An 18493-nucleotide genomic window follows, 5' to 3' on the forward strand; every position below is an offset into this window, starting at 1 on the left:
TTTGAGCACCACATATTTCTCTAAGTTCTTTTGGGGAGGCTTTTTCGGAGAGCCAGAGTGGTGCAAGGGTTAAGAACGGTAAACTCTAATCTGGAGAACCAGGTTTGATTCCCCACTCCTCCAGAGTAGTGAACTCTTATCTGGTGAACTGGATTTGTTTCCTCACTCCTCCATATGAAGCCTGCTGGGTGATCTTAAGCTAGTCACAGTTCTCTCAGCCTCACCTAACCTCACAGGGTGTCTGATGTGTGGAGAGGAAGGGGCAGCATTTGTAAGCTGATTTGAGACTCCTTACAGGAAACAGAGGAGGGGCATAAATCCAAACTCTTCTTCTAAACCATTGGGTTCCACACATCATCATTATTACCCAGAAGTCTGAAGGGGTTTTTGGTTTGTTTTGTTTTGCTTTTCATTTCAGACCCTGATATTAGTCAGAGGCCTTCACTGGAATAACGGCTTCCACATGCTTGGCATGCCAGGAGGCAAAGCTCCCTTTCTCACAGAAGCGTGGAGTGTAGAAGGATCCACTTTGCCTGACTGCAACAACAGGAAAGTTGCCTGATGCCAAAGCGCTGCATGATCTAACAGCACACATGACTCACGCCCCACCGAGCCCTCCTGTCCACTTGGCCTGTGCGGGGCCTACTTAGTCAGAGTGGAGGCGTAGGATGAAGAACGGCAGAACGGCAGATTCCTAATTTGCTGTCAGCTGCTTGCCGTCCGGTCACGCTTCGTTCTGGATCCACCGGATGAGCCCTTCTCAAGGTCTCTCCACCGCCCAACAGGGTCTTTTAAAAAAGATTATAAATATAAACAGAACAGAATGGGGGGGGGGGGGAGGTTCAAAACAAGTAATACAGTGATAGAAGACTAAGGAAAAATGAAATTGTGCATAGGATGTTATACACAATAATTTAATGTGTGCAGTGCTCTCTTGGCGAGGCTGAATCTAACAGCCACACCAGAAAGCACAGACGTAAAACAGGCTGTGTTTAAATAAATAAATAAATCTGTACTGGGAAAAAATGGATTCTGTGACTTGTGCAAGTTATACACACGGGACAAATTTGATCTTGCTCATCTGGAGATCATATCAAGAGATCTCCAGGTGCCACCTGGAGGTTGGCAACCATACAGTGCCACTTGGCTGGAAGCCACAGGAGTCGGCCATCAGCAGTATTTGACTGGGCACGGTGGCTGGGACTTGGCTGGCACATCGGGCATGTATCAGTCACCCTTGGTGCTGCTAATGGGAGGGAGCGCCCTGGTTTGCAGCATACTGGCATTCTCCTCATGATCCCCCCCCCCCACACACACACATAAAGCTGCCACTTTGTGATGCAGAACTGAACCTGCTGATCTCACCTGGGACAGGTATGCAATGGTGCAGGTTGGGCCAGCCAGATCTGGCTGAGGCAATTGGTTATTGACGAATGGTCTGTCTGTCATTGGAAAATCCACTCACTCAGAGAGGTGCTAGTCTGAAGGAACTGAAAGAGTCTCGTGATCGGGGGTGGGGGTGGGGAGGGAAGAACAGGAGGTCATCGTATGGTTTTAAATTTCACAGATATGGTCCCCACGAGCAGAATAAAGTGGTACAATTCAAACTGTAGGAAGAAATAGTGTTTTTGAATGCTCAAAACACCACCCTATGGAGTTGCCAACACCCAGGTGGTAGCTGGAGAACTCCTGGGATCCCAATTGATCTCCAGGAGACAGAGATTGGTTCTCCTGGAGAAAATGGCTGCTTTGGAAGGTGGATTCTCTGGCATGATACCTCGCTGAATGTTCTAGCTCAACTTGTGCCCAGTTGTGCTGATTTTCTGCTCACGGTGTGAATTTTTCACTTGCAAGAGCCCTGAAGAAACGTGACCCAGTATGGCCTTCCTCCAGTTTGATTTCAAAGGGATGCTGGGAAGGTCACCACCTTTCCCCTGGACAACTTTGCACGCGCCCAGCAACTGGGCCGTCACCCATCCAAAGCTGAAGCGCAGGCTTAGTTAAGCACAGTGAGGTGATGCCCGCGGTGACTCTCAGATTGCCGTCTGCTCACTCCAAGCGGAGGCGGTTTTGCACTGGGGGTAGGGCAGTTTAAACAAGGCAGCTGCTGGGCATGTACCAAGTTTCACGGGGGAATTATTTTGCTTCGCCAGCGAGATGTTTAAATCAGGCCTCCTCTGCACGAATCGACTGGGTTTTTAGTCATAAACGGCATGGCGGAAGAAAGAAAAAAGCCAAAAAGGGGGCGTTCTTTGTGGCGAGGAGCTGATATTTGGAGAGATCAGCTTGCCTAGAGGATCTAATGTGGTCACGGCAGGGCTGACATCTCGGGGGCTTCTCCACCACACAAGACCAGCTCTATGGAATCTCCGGGACTGACCTCTAAATGCTGGTAGGGAGTGAGGTGGAGGAAAGTTATCTCCATATTAATGATTGTTTCCTAAGAAAATACACCAGGGGTGTCTAACTTCAGCAGGGGCTGATGGGAATCATAGTCCATGAACATCTGAAGCGTCAGAGCTGGACACCTCTGAAATACACCATCAAACCTGGGCCTTTTCTAGAGCACGGTTTGACGCATTTCCATCATCTATGCTTATAGGCAGATTTGGGAAAACCCCTTGGCATTTGAGGAAATGTGTTTGTAACTCTGGGGACGTTGATTCTATGATACATATCTTGTTACACTGCATGCTGCATAAGGCAGAAAGAGAGCTCTTTATTTTACCTCTGCTTGTGCAACACAGCTTGATAATTGCAAAGGATCCTGACCAAGAGATTAGGAAAATGCTGTTGGAAGACAAGGATGCAACCATCTCCCAGCAGGTAGCAAAGTTCTGTGCATTGGTGTATAAAAAACGCAAGGGCCTACTTAATCAGGGATGAGCTGAAAGCCAAACATTCATGTAAATGGTTAGCTGTAATAATTGTTGTAATTTGCTGTTGTGAATGTGTGCTGTTGTTTTGTTTTGTCTTTGCTGGCCTTTGGCCGTATTAAACTATCTATCTATCTATCTATCTATCTATCTATCTATCTATCTATCTATCTATCTATCTATCTATCTATCTATCTATCTATTCCATTCATCTATCTATCTATCTACCCATCTATCTATCTATCTACCCATCTACCCATCTACCCATCTATCTACCCATCTATCTACCCATCTATCTGCACCTACCATACCCACCTACCTACCTACCTACCCACCCACCCAAGTACCTACCAAGTACCCACCTACCCACCTACCTACCTACCTACCCACCTACCCACCTACCCACCTACTCTACCCACCCTTACCTACCTAAATGCCTATCTATCTATATCTATCTATCTATCTATCTATCTATCTATCTATCATCTATCATATATCTATCTATCTATCTATCTATCTATCTATCTATCTATCTATCTATCTATCTATCTATCTATCTATCTATCTATCTATCTATCTATCTATCTATCTATCTATCTATCTATCTATCTATCTATCTATCTATCACCATCAAACCTTTCTTCCATATCTTCTTGCAAAGACCCTGCATCTGCCCCCCTCTCTCTGAAGTGTATGAAAACACATGATTTATTGTAAATTTCCATTTATGAACTGACTCATTTGTGAAAATATACCACGTGGCTGTGGTGATGATATTATCTTGTAGGATATTTATTAGATGAAATAGCTTATTAAGCCATGACAGGGGCCTGTAGACCTGCTTCTCCAGATGTTCTTGGACTAGAAGTCCCATCAGCCCCTGCGGCAGGGGCTGATGGGAATTGTAGTCCATGAACATCTGGAGAGCCGCAGGTTGCAGACCCCTGTGCTACATAAACAATGCAAAAATGCAATAAGTATCTGGAGAGCCGCAGGTTGGAGACCCCTGATGTAGTACTTGTGTATCCATTCCCCTTTACATTGCATGATGACCCTTCTCTGGCCAAGCATAGCAGCACAGTGCATTGGGGGATTGGCAAAGGACATTGACACAAATTTGGATCCCACGAGATGCACTTCAGTTATTTATGGTGCCCCACGAAAACCTCCAGGCGTGCCTGTGTGTGTGTAAAGTACCCTCGGGTCACAGCTGACTTCTGGCAACCTCAGCAAGAAGAAGAAGAAGAAGAAGAGTTTGGATTTATATCCCCCCTTTCTCTCCTGTGGGAGACTCAAAGGGGCTTACAATGTCCTTGCCCTTCCCCCCTCACAACAAACACCCTGTGAGGTAGGTGGGGCTGAGAGAGCTCCGAGAAGCTGTGACTAGCCCAAGGTCACCCAGCTGGCGTGTGTGGGAGAGCACAGGCTAATCTGAAGTCCCCAGAGAAGCCTCCACAGCTCAGGCGGCAGAGCAGGGAATCAAACCCGGTTCCTCCAGATTAGATACACGAGCTCTTAACCTCCTACGCCACTGCTGCTCAAGTGAGAAACAGAGGTGGCGTGCCACTGTCTTCCTCAGCAAAACCTTCCTTAGAGATTCCCCTTCCAAGTAGTAACCCTGTTTAGCTTCTGAGATCTGAGAAGAGCAGGCTATTCAGTGGTGGGATCCAACATCCGGCAGTACGCCCCTGTCACCCACTTACCTGGGGGAAGTGGCGAGGGCCAGCTGCAGCGCAGACTTCAGGGGAGGGCAGGGAGGCCTGCTGGAACACCAGCAGGGAAGGCCACCCTGGCAGGCCATGCACCACCAGCCAAGAGGCGCATGGCCTGCCAGGGTGGCTTGCCCTATTGGCGTTCCAGCAGGCCTCCCAGCCCTCCCCCGAAGGCTGCGCACCATGGTACCACCCCAGGGGGGCTGCCAATCTGTGGCTGCCCTGAAGTAGTGCCATGTTGGGATTCAGCTGGTTTGGGAGAACCGGTGCGAACCAACTGAATCCCCCCTCTGAGGCTACCCCTTGCTGCCTTTCCTCCTGGGCCTTGACATACTGTCCACGTGTTAGAAATTCTACCCCAAGATGGCAGAAATGTGGTTGCTAGTTCCAAGTTGGGAAGTACCTAGATATCTAGAGGTGGAGCCAGAGGTGGGATCCAGCAGGTTCTCACAGGTTCCCGAGAGTAGGTTACTAATTATTTCTGTGTGCCGAGAGGGGGTTACTAGTTGGTGATTTTGCCACGAGATTTTTCCCTTAGTTACGCCCCTCCTCTCAGCAGTAGCGCACAGAACTTGAAGCAGTCCAGCAGGAGGTGCACCGGCGTGCATGGCAGCCTGCGCCTGCGTGCATTCGTTTTCCGCCCAAGGACCGGCACAGCGGCTGCATCCTTGCCACAGCCCCGCCCCTGGAATGCCCGGCCACGCCCCGTCATGCCCCACCCAGCCCCACTGGCGCTACACCACAGTTTGAATCCCACCACCATGGGAACCTGTTACTCAAATTTTTGGGTGGTGGAACTGGGTGGAACCTGAGGAAGATAGGGTTTGGTGAGGGGGTGGACTTTAACGGGATATAATGCCATAAGAGTCCACCTTCCAAAGAAACCATTTTCTCCAAGTGAACTGACCTTGGTAGCCTGGAGATCAACTGTAATAGCAGGAGATCTCCAGCCACTGCCGGGAGGCCGATAATTCTAGCTGTGAAGCACCTTTTAGGATCCATGGTACGGCTGGTGGATGGGCTGAGTTTGCCTGGGTGGCTCAATGTGACCAGAACAGATGGCTGCCTTGAATCACAGTTCTGATCCATCCAGCTTTGGCCCATTCCGCAAAAGTCCCTGAAAATGTTTTTTAAAATGTTTCAATTCCCTCCCCCCCCCCCGCTTTTTTCTCACTTACCCCCTCGAAATGATTCCTGGCCCCCATGTTCTGCTTGCTCCATTCTTTTCAAAAGCTCCATGAATCCGATGCTTTGAAGCTTCGAAGCCTCGTGCTATGATTCTGCAGGGGCCGTGTCTTCGTAGCTGCCCCCAAAATAAAGAAAACACCTGATGAAAATAAACAAGAGGATGATGGAGCAAGCTCAGAAAATGGCACCAAGGAGGAAGCGCGCCGCCAGTGAAAATGTTTTCAAAACGTTTTCAGAAAAAGAGACGGGAAACGCCTTAAAGGCATACGCATAGCAACTGCAAACATTTTCAAAATGTTTTCAGAAAAGAATCGAATCCACCATGTGTTTAAACATTGTCAAGCTGGAAATAAAACAACTAAAAACATTGCGGAACACCTCGCAGGAAACATTTTGTTTTCTGCCTGAAAATGTTTTATTTTGGTTGTTTGGAATAGACCTTTGTTGCAGCTGGCTGCAGCTCTGGAACATCTTGGACACAGAAGAGTTTCCCCCTGAGCTCCTTTCATCGGAGATAATGGAGTGGGACGGGGAGTTTTTCTGTGGACGCAAATGACCCCTTCTGCTGAGTTATGTGCCTTCCTATTGTTCCTGGTCCCTCCCTGCAGAAGGCAGAAATGCAGTCCTGCTGTCTCGTCCACCCAGACGTGAACTCTCTCCCACAAGGGAAATTTGTTTTGGTGATGCTGGACTTGACGCTTCCAACCAGATACACAAGCAGGAATAATCTGGGAGCAGGTGAGCAGGTAGCAGTTTCTGCTCCTTCCTTCATTTCACTGGTGATTGACTGGCTATCACAGGGCTTTCTATTATGATACGTTTATAACCCTTTTTCCGTAATACGGAAATGTTGTTTTCAGCAATGTTGCAAAACAACATAAAAGAATCCATCCTTTCCTCTTGCGTCAGACCATTTTCTTTTTGACCTCCTCCACGCTGCAAGCAACTGTGCGTTTCAGGGTATCGAGGTCATTAATTTCAATGCTGGCATCACAGTTAACCCTTTCCCAGGCTTGCTGTCATTAGAACACCTGTTCGTATGACAAAAAAGGCAGAATCAGGAGGGCTGAACTGCTCAAGGGGGCTGGAGGAGCGGGGATGAAATATGTTAGTTCCTGGTCCAACTCTTTGCAAGCATCTGTGCAAATGCACCACCTCATATTGGGCGAGCCACAGTCCTCTGTTGCAGGCCCCTGTCCCCACTCAGATGATAAGAACGCTGGCCTCCAGCGTGGCGTAGTGGTTATGAGCAGGTGCACTCTAATCTGGAGAACCAGGTTTGATTCCCTGCTCTGTCACTTGAGCTGTGGGGGCTTATCTGGTGAGCCAGATTAGCTTGTGCCCTCCAACACATGCCAGCTGGGTGACCTTGGGCTAGTCACGGTTCCTCAGAGCTCTCTCAGCCCCACCCACCTCACAGGGTGTTTGTTGTGAGAGGGGAAGGGAAAAGAGCTTGTAAGCAGCTCGCCCAGCATGGTGGGATCCAAAATGTTTAGTGACAGGTTCCCATGGGGGTGGGATTCAAACTGTGGCGTAGCGCCAATGGGGCTGGGCGGGACACGATGGGGGCGTGGCCGGGCATTCCTGGGCGGGGCTGTGGCAAGGATGCAGCCGCTGCGCCGGTCCTTGGGTAGGAAACGAATGCACGCAGGCGCAGGCTGCCACGCACGCCGGTGCACCTCCTGCTAGACTGATTCAAGTTCTGCGTGCTATTGCTGAGAGGAGGGGCGTAACTAAGGCAAAAATCACATACCAAAATCACCCATTAGTCACCCCCTCTCGGCACACACAAATAACTAGTAACCTACTCTCAGGAACCTGTGAGAACCTGAAGGATTCCACCTCTGCTTGTAAGCCTCTTTGAGTCTCCTTACAGGAGAGAAAGGGGGGGGATATAAAATCTCTTCTTCTTATACAGTTGTAAGGAATGCGCACAGCATATTTACAATGAGTTGTGTTTCTTATAAATGAATCCATTTTATGTTTGCATGTGTGCCTAGTCCAGGAAACGATTTGAGCTCATGAGAACAATCCAGGTTGTTTCGACCCTTTCGCGCAAAAACACGTTTTTTGAAAAATCTGCAGCGCATGCGCAGCATCAAAGGCACACAGAAATGAATCGTTGCAGCCATGCCGATTTCCTGCATTTTGTCTAACAAACGCTCAGTCTGGGCTACAATCGAGTGTCTCTGCATGTGTATGTGTGCATTTTCAAAACACACATACGCACACAAAAGGGAGATAAGGGGACTTTCATGCAGTGACCAGGAGATAATGAATGTGTGGAATCTGTGTAGATCTATGTGTGAAATGGTGGTCATAATCGCTGCCACGGGGAGAAAACCTGTTTGAGGGACTTTGTAAACTGGCGGGAGGTCAGAGAATCATCCTACAACATACTGCGCGAACTGCACAAAATGGCGGACAGGCAGAATCATCCTGACATGACTGACTGCAGCAGAAAATAAAGTAACAGAGTGGAAAGGTGGAAGGGAGGGGGGAACAGGCCAGCGGGTGGGAAAAATAAAGTGTCTCCTGTCTGTTGTGTTTACATGGGAGCGTCTTCAACCTGAGTTTTTGGGAAAAGATTGCCAGTTCAGTGATTTTAGAAAAAGTTGGGTTGGGAGAAATCAGTGGCGTAGCGCCAACAGGGTGGGGGATGGGAGTGCGACGCCCCAGACGTGTGCCTGTGCAGGGGCATGGCCAGGGCAGGGCTGGAGTTGGGGCGGGGGGGGGGCTTTCTGGGCAAGGTGGGGGCGTGGCAGTGGCACAGGGTGCACGCATGCCCTGGGGGCAGTTCCCCCTCACTCCGCCCCTGGGAAAAGATAATGGGCTGAAGTCGTTTTGGGGAAGAGAGCTTTGCAATGTTCTCCCCCAAAAAGCTTTTTTGTAACTTGGTCAGCCCGGTGGATACTTGAATTGTACTCTACACATTTTCACATTATTATTACTAGCAAAATATCTGCCCAGGGAACCTGGTCGGCGTGGGCCTGAAAGATATTTTTGCTGTTGCAGTACGATTATGCCTTAGAGCAGCGGTTCTCAACCTGTGGGTTGCGACCCCTTTGGGGGGTCGAACGACCCTTTCACAGAGGTTGCCTAAGACTCTCTGCATCAGTGTTCTCCATCTGTAAAATGGATAAATGTTAGGGTTGGGGGTCACCACAACATGAGGAACTGTAGTAAACGGTCAAGGCATTAGGAAGGTTGAGAACCACTGCCTCAGAGCTCTGCTTTAGTCTTTCCCATGTGAACTGTTCATTGATTTGGGAGACAGCAGCAGGGGCGCCAACTCTGCCTTGGGAAATTCCTGGAGACTTGGGAGCGGAGGCTAGGGAGGGAGGGGACCTTCAGGAAGTATAATGCCATAGAGCCTACCCTCTAGAGCAGTCATTTTCTCCAGGGGAATTCCAAGAGATCCCCCAGACTCTACCTGGAGTCTGGTAACCCTAGGCAATGAAGTGCGTTCAGAGACGGATTTGAGTAAAAGCTAATTCTGATAAGCCCGCCATTGAGAAGGAAGGAAGTCTGCCTGTCCCTCTATCTATGCCGCATTTTCATCCTGTCCTTCCTTCTAGGAGCTCAGACCAGCATATATGGCTCCCCAGTCCACCTTTTGTGGTTACAACAACAACCAGAAGAAGAATTTAGATTTGAATGTTTACTCGTATGTTTATTTTACAACATTTCTGCTGTGAAGAAGAGGCCTGTTATCTCTGCAGACACAAACTCCCAGTTTTGAGAACTGCAAAGCCAAGCCTCTGTGATTATATCTTCTAGGTAGACAAAGCTGACCAAAATAATGTTACAAAAACCTCTGGAAGAGGACGACATTGGAAATGGATTCATGGAATTCATTTACCAAAACAATGTCGACATTGCATGAAAATGCAGCCTTGAGCTATGTAATTAAAAACTAATTCTTATTTCATGATGATTATTCTTTGGATTATAGAAGAAGAAGAGAAGAGTTTGGATTTCTACCTCACCCTTCTCTTCTGGAAGGAGACTTGAGGCGGCTTACAAGCTCCTTTCCCTTCCTCTCCCCACAACAGACACCTTGTGAGGTAGGTGGAGCTGAGAGAGTTCAGAGAGAACTGTGACTAGCCCAAAGTTTATGTGGGTTTCATGTGGAGGAGTGGGGAATCAAACTTGGTTCTCCAAATTAGAGTCTACTGCTCTTAATCACCACACCACGCCGGCTTGTGAAGTGCATTAAGGTGACAGTGACACCCAAATGGAAGAATGGGGATTCAAATCTAGCACTCCCAGTACTCTAACCACTATACCACACTGGTTCTAAAGACAACAATGAGTCTGCAGGGACTCAATTGTGCCTAGGTGGTCCATCTTGGTCTCACATAGGGTTGCCAACCTCCAGGTGGAATCTGGAGATCTCCCAGAATTACCACTGTTCTCCAGAAGAGAGGCATCAGTTGCACTGGAGAAAATGTTTGCTTTTGGAGACTGAACCCTGTGGCATTATACCCTGAAGCTCCATTCAAAGCCTGCCCTCCACCCCTACATCCCAACCCAGCCTCAGCACCCTGGTCACCCAAGAGTGTGAAGGAATGCGGGAAATCCCCTGGGTGGATGTTTCCTTTAAGTGTAAATTTCCATCAAATGTGGCAGAACTGCTGTGGTGGATTTCTAAAGAAGGAACGTTGTTGGCATTGCAGTGAGTGAGCAGAGTTAATAACAGGGCAGAGATGCAAGTGTGTTGTTTTGTAGAACTTTAATGAATAACAAAACAACGTTCCACTAAATATAGGAACAGTAAACTCTGTCTATGCAAGTTCTCAGCCTGAGTGCCTATGTCTTCTCTTTGGCTGGAAGAAGAAGCAGCAGAAGGATCTTTCCAGAAGCTCACGTGCTTCTAGGCACGTGACTTCAACAGTTAACTTTTGCTTGACTGAATGTAGCAGGAACTTGCAAGATCCTAACAAAAATCCTGGTTTTGAGAGTTCCATTTGAGTCTCATTGGCTGCAGTTCCACATAAGGCTATACAGAAGAGGTTATTCTTTCTCGAGAGAATTTCTTTTTAACGTTTTGTCGAATGTATTGTCTTTTTAACGTTGTCAGGTGTATTTAAAAATAATAGTAAATTGTTTAGAACTTGCAACAACGTAGCGGCAACTACGTGGTCTCTTTTTAACGACAGAGAAAGACAAACCCTGACCGAGTTCCTCCATTTCTTTGCCATTGATCCTTCTGAACGAGGAGACCCAGTTGGTTATCTGCTCATCCACTTTGCTTTTAAACAGACATTTATAACGTTAGCAGCACCCCTGGGTTCAGGGTGGCTTACTGAAATCCTTTAAAGACACACAAACAAAAACAAGGCATAAAACAGTACCATGGCCATCAAATTGCAGCTCACATGTGGAACAGCGCACATCGAAAGCAGTTCTGCTGAACTCTACTTCGAACACCTCCCCCAAAGCGGGCAGAGACAGATCTCTGCATCTCCTTAGGAAAACTGTTCCAGAGAAAAACATCTCGGATTAAGTGGGGTCCAGCCCACAATAACGTCGGCTTCTTAGTCTTTTTGACTAAGCCAGAGTCTTTTTGGATTCCCACCAGGCTCTTCTGTATCTCTGCTGCAACAGGCCGCGGTGGCTTCCCTTCTGGGATCGCCCCGTGGACAGAAAGGGCCTTCAGCAAAAGACGCATATCTGGGGTCCTTGTCAGTGCGATACAGCAGGTAGTGGAAACAGCTCTATGCACCTCTGACCAACTGCAGGAGAGAGGAAAGCCTGTAAAAAGCAGCCCGGCTGTTATCTGAGGCATCTCTCCTTCGGCCAATCAGAGGTCACCTCTCCTGGCACACACCCACCTGGCTGGCAGGTGCTTAAAGACTACGGGGGTGATCCCTGCAATCCAGAAGAGCAGCCGGCTACTGCGGTGTCCAGGCTTCTGCTGGGGAGCTTTTTGTTTTTATTCTGCTTCTGACAGATTCCCTTTTGGGATCCACTCGCCATGCTTTTCTGGCACAGCCAACCTGACCATTACTGGCCAAGCCCAGGGGAGATGTATCCCTGCTCCAGCAGCAACCTGATCAGGTGAGAGATCTTCTTTTATTTGCCTTGCCTCTGCCCCCACTGGACAACTGAGTGTTGGGAAGATCCGGACAGAATGGTACAGGAAGAAATGCTTCGAAGGCTCCAGGTGGGCTTTGAACCCCTTATCGCTCACTGACCGGACCGACTGGCAGGATCACCCCCAGCCCAGCACCCCGACAGCAACCAGGCCAGTGCTCTCGAGAAGCAGGACATGATGTTTCTGCCTCTTGGCTGATGCTGGGGAATATTAAAAGGTAGACTGTGTCTGCACAGGAAGGTTCCATTGAACCATCATGACGAAGAATACGGACTGGAAGGTCGAGACTCCATAAATGTGTCTAAACTGTTTTGAGGCTGTTTAAGCCGGCAGAAACACCATACCTTGTGGCAACGAATTCCATAATGATGGAAATTATGGAATTAATTATGAAAATGTAACCCTTAACTTCTGGTCATTTGTGACACTTGAGCACTTGGCAGACTCAGAGGGGTTTATGTTTTTGTTGTTTTGCTTTTTTGTTTGGGGGGGGGGTTGCTCTTCTTTCAGCCTTTACCATAGTTCATTGGCAACTGGGAAATTTCCTTTTTTCCCACCAGGAGTTTTCAGAATGTCTTTCCTCCAGAGCTGTCACGTCAAGATATTTACCCCAGACTTTCTCTTTCTCTTTTCTCATTCTTGCCACTCTTAGTCACCTTTCTCTCCTTCTCCCATCTCTATCTTCTGATGAGCTTTCCTTGGTCTGCCAACAGACTGTCTCCCTCACTTTCTCCAAAGTCCTCCTTGAGACCTCTGGCAAAGTTTAACCTCAACCCCCCTTATCTCCGCTGCCGCCAGACGCATATCATGGATATTCAGCACACAAATGAGAAAGAGACAGTTTCTTCCTTGAATCAGACGACCGGCTGGGATCCCTGCGCAGACAAACACGCGCCAATTTTGTCCAGATCTAGTCAGGCCCAGTTTTCCTGCCCAGCCAACCTAGCGACTTCTTGAGGTGGCAAAGTGAATGGGTTGCCCAGTCTGGGTTGCGAAATGCCTGGGGGTTTTAGGGGTGGAACCTGAGAAGGGTGCGGTTTAATGGGGTCTAAGGCCACAGAGTCCATCTTCCAAAGTGGCCATTTTCTCCAGGTGAGCGGATCTCTGTTGCCTGGAGATCAGTTGTAGCAGCAGAGATCTCCAGCTACCACCTGGGGACCAACAACCCTAACAGGAAGGAGAACACTGAAGTGCCGCGAGGGCTTGGCTCAATCCCAGCCATCCGTTCCGTGGGGTGGGGAACCGGCGTCATTTCCTGGCCCTTTGCTGTCATGGATCGTGCCCGAACCAGCAGCAGCTCCAGCCCAAGAGCAGCTTGAAAGGGCAAATCAGACCCAGCTCTATGCCAGGTGCCAGGTGCGTCAGGAAAACAGCTCCACTTAAGGAGAGCCAGCATGGTGGTTAAGAGCAGCAGACTCTGATCTGGATAACCAAGTTTGTTCCCCTGCTCCTCCACATGAAGCCTGCTGGGTGACCTTGAGCCAGCCACAGTTCTCTCAGAACTCTCTCAAAATACCTGCTGCCTGTGGCGAGAGGAAGGGAAGGAGCGAGCTGCTCTGAAACTCCTTGGGGTTGAGAAAAGCAGGGTTTAAACCCAAACGTTGTCTTCTTCTGAGCTCAGAAAGGCTCTGCTCCTGGCGGTCTGTGGTGTGGCTCTAAAGTCCATTAGGCAGAAAGGGAGTGACCAACCCAGGGCTGTCCAGTGGGCAAGAACAAAATAATGAGGGGATTTTCAGAAGTGACAAGAAGAATGCCCTGCTGACTTATTAAAATGTGCAACTTTATGGATGGGTTGCCCAGAGCAGAAAAATTACATCCTGGGAAATGGTGGCTGGTGAGGTGGGGGGGGGGGGCGCGATGGCACAGAGCCAGTCTGTCTGCCTTGGAAGGTGGCCACAGACCCTCGCCGACTAATGCAGAGTTTATTAGCAGCTGGGCTCATAAACCTTTTTTGCAGGCAAGTCGTGGTTGCTGATGGTGTCCACACAGTGAGAGGAAGGAAAAGAGCAGCTTTAAAAGGGAACGCGCACCCTCGCTGGCACAGACTTAACATTCAAAGCGCATCTTTTTGTGTTTCTGCATTTGTGCACAGAAAGCGCTTGGCGGCACAAATCAGTGTATAATCCGCTTGTGGGTTGACTGTCACAGCTGTACCGATGTGTGCTAATGTGTACTTTTCAGGCTGCTCATGCCCAAAGAAGCCACATCCCTGCATTTGTGACCCTATGCAGCAAAGGATATATATCGGTGAAGGCTTTCATGACCGGAATCAACCAGCTGTGGTGGGTTTTCCAGGCTGTGTGGTCGTGGTCTGGTGGTTTTTCCTCCTGACATTTTGCCTGCATCTATGGCTGGTGCGGGCAAAACGTCAGGAGCGAAGACCATCAGACCAGGCGCACACAGCCCAGAAAACCCACAACAGCCACACCTGGGTACATTTGCACATTCTTTCCTACCTACAGGTAGCATGCGCGGGAATGCTTTCCACACTGGGAATGCTTTCCACCCTAACTCATGAATGATCATAGTGTTCCCTGTTAAAACGGCTTGAATGAATCTCCCCCTGGGCACACCACACAAACTGTCCCCTGATGCATCTTGCCTTGGGCCCTGCAGGGAGCCTCTGCCATTGCCGTTCTTGAAGCAGGAGGAAGCCAACAGCATCTCTACGTCGGCTGAACAGCAGTGCCCTTCCTTCCAGTATGTGCTGTGCGCAGCCACGTCCCCGGCTGTGAAGCAGCACGAAGAGACCCTTACTTACCTGAACCAAGGTAAGTGGGTTGAATGCACCTCAGAGATCGATTCAGCTTTGCCAAATGCTGCCCCCTGGTGTTAAATATAAGGAATGTTTCCCAGACCAAATACAAGATGCCTTGAGCCAGAATAAGAACTTTTAAAGGTCGATTATTCACTGAGTCTGCCCTGCAGCGAGGATAGGTTTTCTCCGGGGCAGAGGCTTCTGTACTGATGCAATACCATTTGGGGCACTGAAGATCCTAGATGCCCCATAGTTAGCGAGAGCAGGGAGACCCCAATGCTTCCCCTCACTTTTGGGTTTTGGTCCTTTCAGGTCACTCTCCTGTCCGATGCAGCAAGGCTGAAGATTCCTGGCTTTTCTTTTAGCTGTTTAAATGTAATATTGATATTCCTTATATCGATATGATGCAGGCTGCTATCAACGGTTTTGGCTTTTTAGGTAAATGCCGGTCATTGATCCCTGCAAGGAGTCGGGGAGAGGAACAGTCTCCTCCTCACAGGGATTGAAGGCTGGCATTTCTGTAAAAAAACCAAAAATAGCAGTACCAGCCTGCACTATATCGATATAAGGAATATCAATATTACATTTAAATGGCTAAAAAAAAGCCAGGAGCCTTCAGCCTTGCTGCATCGGACAGGGGAGTGACCTGGGAATGTGGGGAAGCAAGCTGGGAAAGCCACGCAGCAGGCAATGGGCACTTCCTCACATGGAAACAAGGGAACATGAAGGGACCCCACTACAAAGGCACTGCGGGGCAAGGAGTGTCGTGGGAAGCGCTCCATGCATAGTGGGCCTAAACAATGTGTGCCAAACCAGAATAATGCTGATTGTTTTTAAAAAACGGCTAAGGGTGTCAGAGGATCTTCTGTATATTAAGCATCGCCCAGTGAACCAAAAAAGATTCTTGGCCATCAGCTCCTTGGATCTGACTCTGCAAGGTTGTTGTTGTTGTTGTTGTTGTTGTTGTTGTTGTTTCTTCTCCTCCTCCTTCTCCTCCTCTTCCTCCTCCTCCTCTCTCTCTCTCTCTCTCTCTCTCTCTTGCCTTTAAGTGGCTCATATGTCACCATCACAATAATGGGTCACTGTCGATAGCAAGAACAGCAGGGCGGCAAATGTTTTAATAAATTAATGATGAATCAAGGAAATGTTAAAATCATCCAGCATGTTTTTTTTATATTTTCGAGTTTTGAAATGTCATCCCAAAATGTGCCATTTCAATTTCAGAATCAGCATCTGACATTTTATTTATTTATTTATTTATTGGCCTATTCAAGAGGATGTTTCGTGAGCCGTTAAAGGAATGAATGGACGTAAAAGGTCCTCCATGGTGCTGGAAGCTTACTAAGGGATATTGGTACTACTGGAAAAGATTCAGATGTCTGATGTTGACAGTGAACAACTCAACTTGACTTTACCTTTATTGCCCTTAAGACAAAAAAAGTCAATACAAATATTATAAGGTGTTCAGGTTGAAACATCAAAAGAGATTAAAAACCAGTATGTCTAGGCCAGATAAGAATAATCAGGAAATGCTACATTTTGCTGTAAGTTGGGGCAATATGACTGCTAAAAAAATTGCCACAATATCTTTTGTAAATGAGTCTTTGTCTCAGAAGAAGTTTTGATTTATTTTCTTTTAAACTTTTGAGGCCCTTCTGATTTCTATATCGTTCCAGTGGCAAACACTGACAAACGAATTGTTTGCAATTGAGCAATAAGTGTAATAAGAAATCTGGAATATTGCAGGCAAATAAGCATAATCGCTGCTGGAATGGTATCAGTATCTTCCACTTGTAGCATTTGATGGAAAAACGTTAAGTCAAACAATGAATATTATGGCCATACATCTACACTAGGGATGCCAGCCTCCAGATGGAACCTGCCCCCCCACCCCCAGAATTATAGCTGAACTCCAGACTAAAGAGATCAACTCCTGTATTCAGCCCCCCTTGTTAAAAATCAGTAGTTTGGAGTGCAGTTTGTGCCTGCATGGGGGACATTTTGGACACCAGTTTTAGCACTGCCTAGATCTCCACTATGAGAGAACGGTGAGATATAAGTATAATAATATTCCTATAAGGATAATAAGGATATGTAGTAATACTCACCACACAAAATCACTGGAGAAAAATTTGAAAATAACTTTTAAGGGGAAATGATTGTCATGCTTTGGACATCACCACTGTTTTGATCTGAGATAAGTCCAAATAAGCCTTTCCATTCACCTAATTTTATTTTGCGTGCTAGTTTATTAATGAAAGAAGCTGGCTTGATCTACCCTTTTCCAAATAAAAATGGGTTGGTTCTAAAATTCGTTTCCCCCTTTCGGCAACCACCTGCTGCAACCTTGGGAAGTTCTGCAGTTAAAACTGCCACCATGTTGACAACTTCAGAACAGGCAAAAACTGACATGGGGCCCAGAGAGAGGAAAACACTCCAACCGATCTGTGAAGCAGGAAAGGAAAAGAGGCGGTGTCCAGGCTTCCTGTGAAATCTTAATTCCACAATTCCATGCGGAACCCTGACTCGGAGGTTCTTTTGCTGACCCTCCAATCAGCAGGCAGGAGGGTAGTGAGCAGATGACCCAGGCACCAGCCTTATGGCTTGGCAAGCCTGCCCTGAAGGGTGAAGGTCGGGGCCCGGGCTCACCCACAGCTTTCAGTTGGAGGCTGCTTGGGGGGAAGTATCCCTACAGCTGATGCTAATCTGATTGTGGTTCTCCTGCAGGGTATGCCAGAGTTGCCAAGTTCCAACGGGGAGATTCATGGAGATTTGGGGATGGAACCCACAGAGTGCAAAGTTTGGGGATGGGAGGGACCACAGCAGGGTATATAATGCCAAACTCATCCTCTAGGTCAGGGGTGTCCAACTCTGGCGCTTCAAATGTTCATTGGCTACAGTTCCCATCTGCCCCTGATGGCATGGCCAATTGGGCTGTTGGGGATTGTACTCCACGAACAACTGAAGCGTCAGAGTTGGACACCCCTGCTCTAGGTCAACCATGTTCTCCAAGAAAGGTGATCTCTGTAATCTGGAAGTCAAGTTGTAACTCCTGAAGATCTTCAGTCCCCACCTGGAGATTGGCAACCCTTAATGCAAACCAAAAGGTTCTTGGAGGGTTGGCAGAACTGGCCGGGATTGTTCCTGGCCACAGGCAGCCCTCACCCATCTGCCCTAGTGGGAGCTGGCCGCTGAAACTTTCCCAGTGAGTTACATGGTCAAACTGCCCCTCACAATAAAAGGGTAACCAGGGAGAGCGACATGTTCTCTGAGCCAGCGTGCCTTCGGGTGTGACTTGACTCACTTTTCCAGCAACCGGCTGTAACTAGCTCTTGATGCAACAGATGAAACAAATTCATACAGATTCAATTTCCCTCTTTCTTCCTCGTCTCCTTTTTAAAAAACATTGTGCTGCTGCTCTTTTAGACCACCTAGGAGGGATTCAGAAGAAGCTATGTGAAGAATTCAAAAGACGTAATTGTCTCTTTCAAGGTGCTTGTTTACACAATAGGTTTGGCAAGGCCCATTCATCACCAGTTGCGGCTAGCCAGGAGATTTGTCACACACCCAAGTGGATTGGACCTGGGAGTCATACTTGGCACTTTGTGACTCTTCTCATCCCCCGCCCCCCCACAGATTGTTCTTTGCGTCTGGCCTTTTGGTCTTCAATTAGCAAAGAATTTTTCTTTGTCACCTCTCTCTCAGGAGGGCACCCACTTGAGCGCTGTTATGCATCGGGCAAAGAAGGGTTTTCTGTACAACTGCCATGCAACGAAACTTGTTGATTTCATGGGCTTAGACAGGCATCGCTGCCTGCCTGCATACGTTTGCTTTGTGAATTTCTTGCAGCAGACTGTCT

At 48.0% G+C, this 18493-nt stretch overlaps 1 protein-coding gene across 1 annotated transcript in view; it reads left to right on the forward strand.

The window, feature by feature from the left end:
- Positions 1-11751: 11751 nt before the first annotated feature.
- Positions 11752-18493, forward strand: part of LOC125444980 (transcription factor CP2-like protein 1) — a 44443-nt gene continuing 37701 nt past the window's right edge. Inside the window, exons 1-2 of the mRNA XM_048517784.1 lie at positions 11752-11839; positions 14493-14647. Coding sequence (XP_048373741.1) covers positions 11757-11839; positions 14493-14647 — 238 coding nt within the window. The 5' untranslated portion in view covers positions 11752-11756. The remainder of the gene's footprint in view (positions 11840-14492; positions 14648-18493) is intronic.

The sequence above is a fragment of the Sphaerodactylus townsendi genome, linkage group LG15, assembly GCF_021028975.2.
Source record: "Sphaerodactylus townsendi isolate TG3544 linkage group LG15, MPM_Stown_v2.3, whole genome shotgun sequence".
Classification (NCBI taxonomy): domain Eukaryota; kingdom Metazoa; phylum Chordata; class Lepidosauria; order Squamata; family Sphaerodactylidae; genus Sphaerodactylus; species Sphaerodactylus townsendi.